The sequence below is a fragment of the Rhyacophila brunnea genome, unplaced genomic scaffold (genome assembly GCF_057557595.1).
Source record: "Rhyacophila brunnea isolate RB1 unplaced genomic scaffold, BYU_Rbru_1.0 scaffold_145, whole genome shotgun sequence".
Lineage (NCBI taxonomy): Eukaryota > Metazoa > Arthropoda > Insecta > Trichoptera > Rhyacophilidae > Rhyacophila > Rhyacophila brunnea.
Genome location: NW_028232801.1, coordinates 550,287 through 564,819, shown reverse-complemented (window position 1 = coordinate 564,819; position 14,533 = coordinate 550,287). Strand labels below are relative to the sequence as shown.

The following is a 14,533-nucleotide window of genomic DNA, read 5'->3' as shown; positions in this document are numbered from 1 at the left end:
AAATAGCTAGTGAATATAGCTCAACATATAAACATGCAGTTGATATTTCACTGTTTTTTTCGTGCTTTGGAGCAATGATATCGGCTTTTGGTAAATGTACCGAGCAGTTATATCAAAACTTTTCATTTTTCCCGGACTATCCTGAAGCTATTATAAAGCGCCTAATGGGGCTGATGCTATTGGCGGGAATTTTGCCATTCTGCCTACAGCGGGAAATTACGAGTCTCAAATACAACGCGTTTGTAAGTGTTGGAGTAATTATTTATTTGATTCTGATTTTAATAATCTCTAACTTCTACTTCGACCAATCCTCGGAGTTTCTACCATTTAACTATAATATTGCCGATGGCATTTCACTCTTCATCTTTGCTCTGCATTGTCAGTTCTCCATTGTGAACATTTACGATTCCATGGAGAGAAAAGATCTGAAGTCCATCATATTCACCACCGGGATTTCATCCATTGCTAGTGTTTTTATCTATGGAATTATTGGGTTCACTGGATACCGGCTTATGGGAACAGAAATCACATCAATTATTCTAGACGCAATGACCTTGGGCCCAAACTCCCTGATAGGCAGACTGAAGGGGGGATCTTTTAAAATTGGAATTGTGTTGATTAGGCTGTGCTCCTATGGATTTATTGCAGTTCTGTTTAGCGCATTGCCATTGGCTGCAAATCCAATAATTCCAATACTGAGAGGCTGGATTTTTGGCCCTGAAGACACTAAATTTAATAGGGCTACAGCCACCATACTTCTTTGCGGTTCGATTTCCTCGATTGCACTTTTCAATCCATATAATTTGGACACACTTCTAATTTTAAATGCCAGTGTATTCACGAATTCGTTATCTTTTATATTTCCCTTTCTATTCTACCTAAAAATGCAGGATAAAAGTACAAACTTTTCTGCAATTTGTGTGCTGTCATTGGTTTTTAGTTTTGGACTGATGTTTGCCCAACTCATGAAATATACAATATATATGATTAAAGCTATATACTAATTATGATGATGCTGTATATAGTGCTTTTATTTTGGGACATAGATATAGATTCAGTTCAAAAACGATTTGATTTGTATTATATAATTAAATAAGAGATTCTGTATTATGCTTTGACTTGTATTAAATTATACAAAATACATAAAGGAGAGATGATGATATCTCTAGACTTGGTTTTCATATATTTTTTGTAATGTAAAACAAGACCCCGATCGGGAATCGAACCCGAGACCTCTCGGACCCGGACCGAGTGCTATTCCACTAAGCCAGCGGGGCGCATTTGGTTGAAACCAATATTAATTTACAATTTAAATCTACATATTAAATGCTTCCCTACAACAACTATTTTGGATCATAATAGAATATCTGACAAGTAGATGGACTCTGGATTAATATCCTCTTCTTCAATATAATGTCGGCTACATCCATGAGTATTATTCAAGTAATTTTAAATCAAAGCTTAGAGAGCCTGATGTTTATTGCGAAAACTATATCATCTTTAAAGAGAGTTTTGGTTGTCTCTTCTGAGTTAATTTTTGGAATGGACTCTATCATATAATTTTTTGAATTTTTTCAATCTTGAAAATTTTTGACCATCTTATGAAAGCACACATCTTTAAAAGTATTCCTCACATTTTTTCACCAGTTACATCAATGTGTTCAAATGAAGAAATTATTACAGCATTTCGTAGAAATAAAACTGTTGATTTTATAAGCATCCTGACTTCTATTCCCTTCCTTCGGTACGAATTGGACTTCATCGTTAAGCAATCTTTCTTCTTAGATTTGGAAACAGTGGTTATGCTAACCGAATGTCGAAACATTGTTCTATTTAATATTGTAAACTTCACATTGGAGATATTCGAGGTTGATGCAACCTTTATTTTTGGGAGCTTCAAAAAGGTTCAATACACTGAAAGAATATTTTATTATGTCATAAATCATCGCCAAATTGTTCAGTTTGGCACCAAACGAGTTGTATATAGCTCAAAGACAGATGTTTTATCCATTTACGAGTTTGAAGATAAGGTTTTGGTCTGCACCATTGATCACTCGGTCAAACTGATCAAAAATCAGAAAATTATTGCAGAGGTTGATTTAAAAATGTCAACAGATAAAATGGGATATAGGAACCCTGAGGAAAGGAGATTGAGTCAAAATATAGTGGATATTATTGGTGTTGGCAATAACAGATTTGTAAGTATTCACGAAAACGGAAGAGTTATTCTATTTGATATTTTCAACGAGGTGAGGCTGGATTCTATTCAGGCCAGAGACTCCAAAATCAACTGCATCAACTTTTTTAATAACACCATTCATCTTTCTGGAGAAGACTCTAGAATCATTTGCTATTCAGTTGGTGAAAAGCTTATCAAGCTGACCCAGACTACGATTCATTCTGCAGAAGTGCTTACAATGATTAATTTGGGTAACGATTTTTACACATCTGGGGAGGATTCCCTGATCGTGAGGAATTCATATAAAGGTAAAAAATATGTCCCATTGCGTATATTTGATCAATCTATAATCACTGGTGTGTCCAAACTAAATGGCCACACGGAATGCTTTTATATTTTCAGTGATTTAGAAATCAGCCTTTTTAAGTTATCTAATGATGAAGAAATCCATCCTTCTAATTCCTTTGTGGATAAATCAACATTCTGTGAGATCGATTACTCGTCAATTGATCCACAGCCTACAAACTACAACCATTATATGAAATTTCACACTAAAAAACACATCTTGGCAGGTTCGATGTCCTTAGACTGTAAGTTTATGGCCCATTCCTCCATTAATGGATCGATTTTATACAAAATTAATAATGGAGAACATTTTAATACTGAGCAAATCAAGGTTTTTGAGACTTCTAAGCAGATTGTTTTCACAGATAGGTATTTGGTTATGGTTTTCTTGAGCAGAAGCATTTGTATTTTTAATCTGGAAACTTATGAGGATGTTTGCTGTGATATAAAAGTTGATAATCTGAGTGAATCTATTATTGCAACCGAAAACTCATTGATATTACCTATTAGCAATATTATATATACCATAAAAAAAGATAGCATATTGCAAACAAAATTGTATGAGCTTGAAATGGAATCTTCTGCAAAGGAAAATGAGAACTTATCAAGCCAAGATGAAGCCTCTTCAAAATCGAAAAATATTTTGGCATATTCCAATATTTTGGCTGCAAAGTGTATTGGCAATGATATTTATTATTTAATTGAAAGTGAAGGTCTCCACTTTGTTGTTAATGATGGGGGAAAGAGAAAGTCTATGGTAAATAGAGTAATTCATATTGCAAATGAGAAATATTTTGCAAACGACAGATTTATCGTAAATTCAGCAAATGACAATTACGATTTGGGATTGTTTATCAGTGGAATACATATGTTTGACAATGCTCTTCTTGTTTTCCAGAGTAATTGGAGAGTTGTCTCAAACACCTTTAAACCTGCAGTTTTTAGAGAAAAATACTCAAATAAATAAACTATAGAGTTGGGGTTTAACAAATTTGTAAATTATTCCCTGTTTTAGTTCGGTGATTGGAGTTATGATTACAATCAACCAATTTGGTCACATTTTATGTTGAAAGTTTTTGGTAGACATCCATAGAGGGTATTGCAAAACCAAACTACCATGTGAGTTATTTATTCTGTGATTAAAAATTCTATACAACAATAATTAACGGCCTTGGTCATCCAGACGCAAGTGGTTTGGAATAAATATGCTTGTTTTCTATAAACTCAAAAGGTTAGAAAAATTTTAATACACCTAATGTTTGTTCAATGAATTTATTCAGTTGGGACTAGGTCGCAACCAGTAGATCTCTACTGGTGGTTGTCCATTTGCAACTAGACATTCATTTGCCCTCTCCAAGCTATCATTTAGATGCTTAAAAAGTATCTTTAAATTTATAAAATTTAAAAGGATATTTTCCGGCATTAGTCGTTCCATTTCTTTATATTTCTCGATAACCCATTTTTTTATATCATCACTGTTGATTGTGCTACTAATAGTGGAGGGTAAACTACTTCTCAAATCATCTTTTTCCTCTTCAAGAATGTTCTCAACGATAGGTAGAGCTGATTCAATATCCTCTCTCTTAAGCTCAATGTCAGCTTGAGCAATTAAAACTTTCATACTTCCATATTCATGTTTAAAATCAGACGTTATAAATTTTACTATATTATCTAAATCCTCCTTACTTAAATCTTCCTTATCAACTAAGGGCTTCAAATATGTGGCTTCTTTAATTATTAACTCATCAACCCTATGCAATGCATTATTTACCGTATCAATTTGAGATTTTCTAACGTTACTTTTACTTAATTTATCTTTAAGCATTTCAAAAACAGTTATATTATTATACTTGGGGTTGGTAAAATTGGTAGTAAGAAGTACTTCAGTACATCTCTTTTTGTTGAGATACTCTCTATATGCTGGGAGGGTTTGACAATACCTTATAAAATAGAAATGGTTATTATATGGTTTGTCTTGATAAAGATCAGATACAATTTTGTTGAATTCTTCCTTAACCATTTTTAACTCTCTTGTTGTCAGGTTACCGGTTTTCTCAAGAAGTATTTCACGGAATGAAGTATTAATTGAATTTACGAGCTCGTTACGACTTCTATGAACTTTATTAATCTTCTCAGTGATTTCTGAAAGATTCTCCTCAGATTCTATGGATTTAATTGCGTTATCTGCAGCTTCTTTAAATGATTCAATCTTTCCTTTTGAACCTTCCAATATTTGGTTTAGTGTTTCCGATATTGTTTTACCTTCAGTTGTTATTTCATTTAACAGTGCTTCAGGTGTTATGGAATGTTCTGGTTCTGGGAATGGTAAATCTGGATCTTCTGGTGTTGATGTTGGGAGAGTTTTACAATACCTTATGAAGGAATTGTGGTCATATGGTAAACCCTGATAAAGGTCAGATACAATCTTTCTGAATTCACCCTTAACCATTTTTAACTCTTCTTTCGTCAGTTTACCGGTTTTCTCAAGAATTATACTATGAAGTGCAATACCAATTGATTTTTGGAGTTCTTTACAAGTTTCACTAGCACCATTCATCTTTTCAGTGATTTCTGAAGGACCCTCCTCAGATTCTATGGATTTAATCGCGTTACCTGCAGCTTCCTTAAATGATTCAATATTTCCTTTTAAACCTTCAAATATTTGGTTTAGTTTTTCCGATATTGTTATACCTTCAGTTGTCATTTCATTTAACAGTTCGGATTTTGGGGAATATTCTGGTAATGGTAAATCTAATGGTGAATCTAATGGATCTGGACCTGGTGTTGGCGAATCCTTGGTCGTTGGTGTTAGCGGAACTGTTGTTGGGTTTATTATATCTGATCCAAGATCACGATCTTCACAGTAAATCATTGACAGTGTCATTATTTGTGTGAATAGCATTGGGACAAATTTGAGAATTTATTTTTATACTAAATCAATATACCCAAATAATATTGATTAAATATATGCAATTAATTAATTTTAGGAGATGGAAAAAATTGTAAAATATTTTTATAACAACAACCTATTTATGCAATCCATTGTGCTTTTTCCTATTCAATTAGTTTTATTTAAAGATTATTGACTACTCCTTATAACTCAAGAAATCAAGGAGGTAATCAATTAATAATCTAAAAAAGGTTAGTGCTATCTTTATACAAATGATCACAATATCAATAGCAAATTGTACATTATAGTTTAATATTTCTCTCAAATAGCTCTAGCATAGATAATTCAAAAAGTAAGCCAGTTGATTAAAAGTTAGAATAATAGAGAAATATACCTATTATACGAAAATTGACAGTTTGGAATTTTGTTTTGAACATATGTAAACTAACGTTATTACCCATTCATCAATATCTGGGACTCCATCCAAACAAATATAATTTGGAAGGGCACTGTAATTTTAGCCAACAAGAATCGAATCATCAGTCTATAACTCTTCCAGCAGTGTACTCTATGAAGAACTATGTATTTCTTAGTAAAAAAGAAACACAGATCTATTTTATACACTTACCAGCACAGTTTGGAATTTTTTCAAACAGAAGATGGAAATAAAGTTAATAAAATATTCATAATCTCATTCAAACAGATTAACGATTACCTTACCCATTTGTTTAAAACAAACATATTATTGTTTTCTTTAGTTCTGTTTTTGTGCCCATGTTTGAAAATAAACACAGCATGAAGAATGATAAAGATTCTAAAATGCAGGATGATGCGTCCACAATGGCACCCATTAACCCACTCAGAATTTGGGTTCCTACAGATAATTCATCATCTTTCAAGAATGTTCTTGCAACTCATTCCTCACTTACAACATATTTAACAGAAGATGGATCTACATTCAATATTTCCAGATGTGCACCTGCAAATCCATCTGCGTTTGATACAGTTGATGACTTGGCTCAACTGAGTCATCTGAATGAGCCTTCTGTTTTATATACCCTGAACAATCGATATTCCGAAAGTAAAATTTATACAAACTCAGGAATGTTTCTAATCGGTGTAAACCCGTACAGACAAATTGTTGATGACAATGTGAGTGGAACTACTCAGTTGCCTCATATTTACACAGTTTCACACCAAGCCTATACAGACCTGATTGATTCTGGAGTAAGTCAGTCAATTCTTATTACTGGGGAATCTGGTGCGGGTAAAACGGAAAATACAAAGAAGGTGATAGAGTATCTTAGTAGCATTGGAGAAAGAAATGGTTCAAAGTCAAATGAACCCATCGGTAGTACTACAGATATAAACTCTTTACTAGTATTGACCAATCCTATTTTGGAAGCGTTTGGAAATGCTAAAACAGTAAAAAATGATAATTCCTCCAGATTTGGAAAGTACATTCAGATATTTTTCAACAAAAACAATATTGCAGGTGGGAAGATTAACAAATATCTCTTGGAGAAGAGCAGACTATGCTACAGAAACGAGTTAGAACAGAACTATCATATATTCTATACACTTCTGGCAGCAAGTGATGAGATTAAAAAGCCATTGTTTATAGACAGTAATCTTCAATATATGTGCATAGCTAGTAACGGCAAGAGCGCTGTGAATCATTCCAATCACATGGTCAATACAGATTGTGAGTCCCTAATTGCAATGTTAGAGGCATTTGGTATTGATCATATGGAGTATTTTAGAGTTGTTGCAGGAATAATGCATTTATCGAATGTTATATTTGTGAACAATTCTGGTAAGATAGACATTAAGCCAAATAGTATGAATGATAAGCCAGATAAGTCTAGCATTTCCATAGCATGTGATTTATTGGGTATAAACCAGGCCGCCCTGCTATCGGCAATAATCCATCCTCAAATCCATGCGGGTAATGAAGTTGTTGAGGTTACTAGAAATGAAGATCAATGCAATAAAATAGTAGAAGGGATCATAAAGGTTATATACGAGAGAATGTTTGATCGACTGATTGATCAAGTCAATGACAAATTGGATCTGGGAAATTCCAATTTCTCTTGCAATAACAGTGCTTATGGTTCAACCAACTTTATTGGGATTCTGGATATTGCAGGGTTTGAAATCTTCAAGCAGAATTCTTTGGAACAGCTTTTGATTAATTTTACAAATGAGAAGTTACAACAATTTTTTAACCATCATATGTTCGTGAGAGAGCAGGCGGTTTATGAAAAGGAAGGAATAGATTGGGATTTTATAGATTTCGGACTGGATCTGGAGCCTTGTATTTCCATGATAGAATCCAATAGTCCAATAGGGATATTGTCTTATTTGGACGAGGAGTGTGTAATGCCAGGAGCTAATGACCGAACATTTGCAGAAAAGATACATACGATTCAGGGGAGAGATTTAAAGGATGACAACGGCAATAGGTTTAATGGTAGTATGAAGCAAGATGCTTCGACACAAGCTAATCCAGTCATTGTGAATGTAGATTATAACAATCTTACCTTTGTTCTAAAGCATTATGCAGGAAATGTGGAATATGATGTCTCTGATTGGATAGAGAAGAATAAAGATTATTTGCACAGTGAGGTTGAGTCGGTCATCAAAAACAATAATCATGGAGACAATCCTATCCGAAGGAGAACACACAAGAACAGCACTAATCTTGCCAGAAATAACAATATTATCAAAAAAGGATTCTTTAGAACTGTTTCTCAAAGCCACAGAGACAATTTGAATCAGCTCATGTCATTATTAAACAATACCCAGCCTCATTTTGTGAGATGTATCTTGCCGAATTTAGAAAAAGTGCACAATTTGTTTAATAATAAACTGGTTTTGGATCAGCTGAGGTGTAATGGAGTGTTGGAGGGTATTAGAATCAGTAGAATTGGATTTCCCAGCAGAATGGAGTATGATCAATTTATTAGCAAATACAAATGTATCCATATTATTCTTCTAAGTAGTTCTAGTAGCAAGAGCAGCTCAATCGAGGGATTGACAGATGATATTTCATCAAAGCCGGTCAAAGATGCCTCAAAGTGTATTCTGGACTCCTCAAATCTTTCGATCAATGTTGATTATAAATTTGGAAAATCAAAAATATTTTTTAAAACAGGTATATTAGCAGAATTAGAAAATAGAAGAGAAAAGGTCATTGAAAAGATAGGATTTTATATTGCAGAGATTTTAAAAAGCAAGCTACAGATTGAAAGAAATAAAAGAATAGAAAAAGTGGAGGCAGCAGTCAAATCTCTGAAATTTGACAGCTTGAGATGTATTGATTTATTGAAGAGTAACTGGTGGAAAATGTATCAAAAGGTCAAGCCACTGTTAAATGAGGCAGTTTTAGAGAAAAATAGGGAGAAGGAAAAAATAGAAATAGAAAAAATCAAGGCGAATTACGAGGATGAAAGGAAGAAGTATATTGAAGAGTTTAACAACAACAGATCCTTGTATATTGAGGAGTTTGAAATAAACAAACAGATATATCTGAATGAGTGGAAAAGTGTGAAGCAGCAGTATGAGCAACAGATTATATGTTCAGAAGAGCAAATCAGAGAATACAAACAAAAAATAATGGAATCCGATAAACTTATTTCAAGCAATAGTTCAGAAATTTCAAAATACAAAAAAGAGTTAGAAAAGCTGATGGTTGAGCAGGATGAGATGAAGAAAAGCAACAGTGATCACATAGAGGAAATGAATGGGAAGATCAGTGATATTACCAAAACACTAAATAATAAAATTACAGATTTAAAAAATAGAGAGGTGGAGCAAATGAAGCTAATTGAAGGATTTAAGCAGAGTGGAAATGAGTTTGAAAAGCAATTGGCAGACTGTAAGAAGGAGCTGGTTGAGCTAAGAGCTATTAATCAATCATTGACCAACGAAAATAATTCAAACAAGACCAAGTTGAGTGATTTGAAAAGTGAGAAGGAGGAGATCGAAGAAGCATTTGAAAATGAATCTCACAAATTTGAGGAAAAGGTTTTGCAGCTCACAGAATCATTGAAGGTAGAGTCTGAGAACTACAAGAAGCTCAAAAGGCAATTTGATGACATAACAGAGAACTATAAGAAATCAGTTCGAGAATGTAAGGATATTTCAGAGGAGCATGAGAAAATAACTAGAAAATTCAATACTTTAAATGATAAATATAACAGTTCAGTGGAAAAATACAACAATTTGTTGAATGAAATGGAACAAGAGGGTAGTGAGGTTAACGAAAAGTATAATGAGTTACAAAATACCTACTATGAGCTGGTGGAATCTGAAAAGGATCTTAAAAGAGATCTTGAGCAGAGAAGTAAACAGAATGAAGAGCAGACGGTCACAATTGAAGAACTAACTTCTAAGAATGATCATCTTACAGGACAAGTTGATGAAATGTCTAAGAGTAATGAAAAAATGAAAAAGTCAAATTTGGAGCTGGTGAAATCGATTGAGGACAAAGCCAAAGCCTTTGAGAAAGTCAAGAAAAGTCTTACAGAAGTGTCAGAGAATACCAATAAGAAATACAATATCATTTCAAACAAACTAGAGACCCAGAAATCAGAGTATGCCGAGTTGAAATCGAAATTTAACGAGCAACAGGAAAAATGTGACAGTTTAAATTCCACGTTCAACAAGCTCAACTCCGATTACAACGAAACTATGAATGAATTGATTCATTGTAAATCTTTAAATGATGAGAAGGATTCTCAAATGGCCAATCTGGATGAGTTGATTCAAGAAAAAGACAAAAAGATAAAGGAGATGAAAGGTAGAATTGATGAGTTAGAAGATGAGATTGTCGAATTAAAGAAGTCGCATCATGTGGATCAACAGAAGCTTGAAGCAGTAGTTTTGAAATTGGAGAGTGGAAACAAAAAATATGAAAACCAAGTCAAAGATTTATCGGTTTTGGTTGAAAAATTAAAAGGAGAGAGAGGTGATTTAGAAAGGACTTTGAATGTTAAGAATAGAGAGAATTCTCTGGCAATGGAACAAATGGAGGACAAACTTAACAGATACAAGTTTGTAGAAGCAGAGCTAAAATTGTCAGTTGAAGAAAGTAATGGCCGAGTTATTGAGCTGTCAGAAGAGTTGAATAAGACCACTAAAGAAAATTCAGAGTTGGAAATTAAAGCAACAAACTACAGAAATGAATTGGAGAAGCTCCATGTTCAGTACAATAGATTGCAGAAAGAAACAGAATATAAGAGGGCAAGAGCTAGTAGAAGTGTACTAAGTATAGCAGATGATGATATCGAGGAAAACGAGAATGGTCAAAGTGGCAATAGCACAGTAATTGCAACACAGAAATTGGAGATAGAGCATCTCAAGGAGCTGAATAAGCAAGCTACCCAGGAGAATAACAGGTTGATTGAAAATAGAATGGCAGAATTGTTGGAAAACGAAAATGAAATAGCTAAAATTTCTAAAAAATATAAGATTGAGCAGAACAAATTAAAAAATGAAATTAGTAAACTCCAGAATGAGATTGACGAATTTCAACAGATTGGAAACAGCAGTGTTGATAATAATGGCGAATTTATGGAGACATCGTATTATAAGAATATCAACTCGTTGAATTCTCAAGTAGGTGAGTTGGAAATGAAGATTATAGAATTGGAGAATTCGAATTCCAAGCTACAGAATGAAGTTAGACTTGTGAAAAGATTGAAGGATGATGTTAACGAGATAAAAGGGGATGTGGAAAATATCCTGATTGAGTTTGTTTCCAAAATGAAATTACAAAATGAAAAGAATGCCCTAAGCAACAAGATCCTAGCTGAATCTCAGGAGCTGAATACTATTGATGAAGCAACTACTGTTTTAGACAAAAATCTTAAAACGATTCAGGCCGAATATTTGAAAAGAATCGAAATTGTAAAGGAGACATATGAAAAACAGATTGAGTCGTTGAATGCCAATACACTCAACAAGGAGAAAATACTAAAGAATAGAATTAAAACTTTAGAGGAGTCGAATGCAGAGACAATGAGTTGCATCATGAATGTGCTGAAAAAGAAGAAAAAGAATGCCAGCCCCATTGCTTCCAAAGTACCATTAAAATCATCGGTTGTCTTGGGGAATAGTAATGACTTTGAAGATAAGAAGAATGATTAAATGATTGAAAGAACAAATGGCTTATGTTTTTTATTGTAGAGTATTATTTACTTATGCATTGAATCTGTTTTACATTATTGTACTTTCTTCAGGTACTAAATATCATCAAGGATTAATTTGGATGTATACTTCCGACCAATGAACAAATGATATCATCTTAGGCTATAATCTATACTAAAAGTAGGATGTGATATTTTCATCTCTTCTGTTCTATTTTTGGTATAGATTATAGCCAAAATATAAATATATTGACTTCTATCCATATCCCTAGATCAGTGTTAATTAAGTTTATTTTCGTGGCAGATTCAAATGTACCAATGACTAGTTGGCTATTATCTCTACACATAATCTAAACGAATCCACAACAATGTTCTTAGCTATTCTTGCGAACTCCTTGGCATTTTCCTCAGTTGTACAACTGACATAAGCAGTTCCCTTAGAAATATGTGTATCTCGATCGTAGACCAGGTGTACTCTTGTAAACAATAATGATGGGACTTCTTTGTACAGTATTTGCAATAAACCACTTGTATCTATATTTATAGGAATGTTTGTGATCCTGGCAGTTTTATACATTGGCTCAAGAACAGTACTTGTGCTGAAGCTTAGAGCTTGAGATGGCTGATAAGCACCAACGATGTCTTCCGAATGCGTTTCAACTTTGACTGAAGTTGTATATTTGGTAAAGCTCATTTGAACGATTTCTGGCAGTAGACCATCCTTATTATGCTTTACTGCCCCTCCAAATGGTTCGATCTTGGATCTTCTAGCAATCATTTCCCAATTTGGCTCAAACTTCTTAGTCTCCATTCTATGGGTAAAAAATATTCTTCTATCTTCAAAAAACTTGTAGAGATTGGATATAGTTGGTTAAGATGGATTCAAGCCCCTACGAGTGGTTTTGACGATTACACAGCTAAAGATTTTACTATTGCACTAGTCTTAAGAGCCCGGGAGGAAACCATAATGGAGAGATAAGTCCTATAAATAGCTACAGTGGTATATTTATTTTTCCAATTTCTTAAGGAATAGGCCCTCCTAATGATATTAACCTATAAGAAGGAGGATGAGGATTTAAAATTCATGTGCTACTATTCAAATCGAAAAGTAAAATGTGTATTGGGCGTTGAAACGAAATTGATACTCAATGAACAATCCTTTGACAATGATGAGCTTATTTCGCAACTTTTTATTTTGAATGGAGATGAAATTAAGCTGAAAGATTTCAAAAACTCTAGAAAGAATATTTCTACAGTTGATAAAGCCAATAAAACATTAGGTCTGATCAGCTTTATCAACCTAGTTAGAGATATGCTTGAAAAGGGGAATATTAAAAACTATGACGCTATCTGTAACTTCGCTACAGCAAATAGTATTGACTTTATAGATATCGATTTTCTAATGCTGAACATTAAGTCAGGAAAAATATCTCAAATTGAAGAAGTTCATGGAATGGACAAACTATTTAAAGAAATAGTAGAAATCGAGAAAGAATATTCTATATGTTCTGGATTAAGACCATACTATTTGAAGGAAGATTTGTTGAACAATGTATACTTGTTTGTGGTGAATATTAAAAAGGTGAAACTCGGTTCAGAGCATAGTGAAGGAATGATTTGTTGTGTTAGTCACGAAAAAGACTCTTCTGATGATATAAACACATCTGATAGAAAAGAGATTGAGGCTATCAAAGTGAACACACCAAATAAAAAAATTCAACTTGAAGGTATGCTGGAAATCTTTACAGGTCTAGAGCATGGAAAGATTGATTTGAAGAAAGCTAGATATGCCAGTATTTTGCGGGAATTTAAGGTTGTCGACCATTTCATGACTTTTAAAGGCAAGAAGGTTCTTGTAGATGGAGAATATGTTAAAACTACTATCAAGGATGGCCCAGTGAGCTAAAACGCAATAAAGTAGATTAGATATCATTTTTTGTCTATTTTTATGTAAGATGAATAAGTTTTGAATCTTGTAAGAAAGTTATTGTAAAATAAACTAATAATTGAGGTAAGCCCTCACCTCATAGAAATTAACAGTGGCATAATAATTATTCAAAGAGATATGATCTATACCAATTTGTTTACATTGAAATAAATAATAGGATATTAGATTGATGTACTTAAGTTACCACCACTGAAATGCAGCATCCTTACCTGAATGAATTTGGAGTGGGACTTAAATATATTGTCATATTTGAAATTTAGAAACAATTTCCAGTGAGGAACACCAAAGAAATTCATTTTTACTGTATAAAAAAGCTCTTGCAAAAGTATTTCAAATTCCCCGTCCGGGAATCGAACCCAGGCCTCCTGAGTGAGAATCAGACATCCTAACCACTGGACAAACAGGGATGATGATCTGTTTAAATAGATATTTACTAAAATGTGCATGACAAAGCAAGATGTGATTCTTAGTATGTAACAACTGACCTGCATTATTTATGAAATATCTAAAAACAAACCTATTTCCATAATATCAGAAATATGAACTTCATATATCGTAAGTCCCTCATCGCTTTCTCGTGTGACGTAGCTCTTGAACTCATGTCCTGTTATATCCATTCACTTTTGCATAAAAAGATGCTTCTGATTTTTCCCTTAAATGCTTTATAACATGAATAGAAAGTGCATCGATCATGAGATTAAATCTGAGTGGATAGATTTGGTTTTAAAAGAGCTTGAAAGAAAGATTGAAACCAACAATGAAGGTAGTCTGTTTATTCCGGATTCCTCGAAAGATAGCTTTGTTTTATATAACAGAAGTAAAGCAGAAAATACTGATGAGTTCAACCTTATTAGATTTATAGAGTACAGAGAGCAGTTTGTGGATTGTAAAGTGTTAAGAAAACAGTTCTTTTATTTACTTTCCTATATAAAATCAGAGAGAGTAACTATTCGTAATCTTCTTGACGAATTATCAAACTCTGAAATTATTTCTAAGGTTAACATAGATGATGGCAAAAT

At 33.4% G+C, this 14,533-nt stretch overlaps 1 protein-coding gene and 2 non-coding genes across 3 annotated transcripts; all 3 read right to left on the bottom strand.

Annotated features, from left to right (window-relative positions):
- Positions 1-1,205: 1,205 nt before the first annotated feature.
- TRNAP-CGG (transfer RNA proline (anticodon CGG)) lies at positions 1,206-1,277 on the bottom strand. Its single transcript has one exon. It is a non-coding gene; the product is annotated as a tRNA-Pro (tRNA).
- Positions 1,278-11,888: 10,611 nt separating this feature from the next.
- LOC147075419 (uncharacterized) lies at positions 11,889-12,377 on the bottom strand. Its single transcript, XM_085942486.1, has one exon. The coding sequence runs from the start codon at positions 12,375-12,377 to the stop codon at positions 11,889-11,891; it is 489 nt and encodes a 162-aa protein (XP_085798612.1).
- A 1,472-nt stretch (positions 12,378-13,849) lies between these two features.
- Positions 13,850-13,921, bottom strand: TRNAE-CUC (transfer RNA glutamic acid (anticodon CUC)). Its single transcript has one exon. It is a non-coding gene; the product is annotated as a tRNA-Glu (tRNA).
- Positions 13,922-14,533: the final 612 nt, after the last annotated feature.

Excerpts from the sequence above, each read along its gene's own strand:
- LOC147075419 (XM_085942486.1), bottom strand. The coding sequence starts at position 12,377 with ATGGAGACTAAGAAGTTTGAGCCAAATTGGGAAATGATTGCTAGAAGA.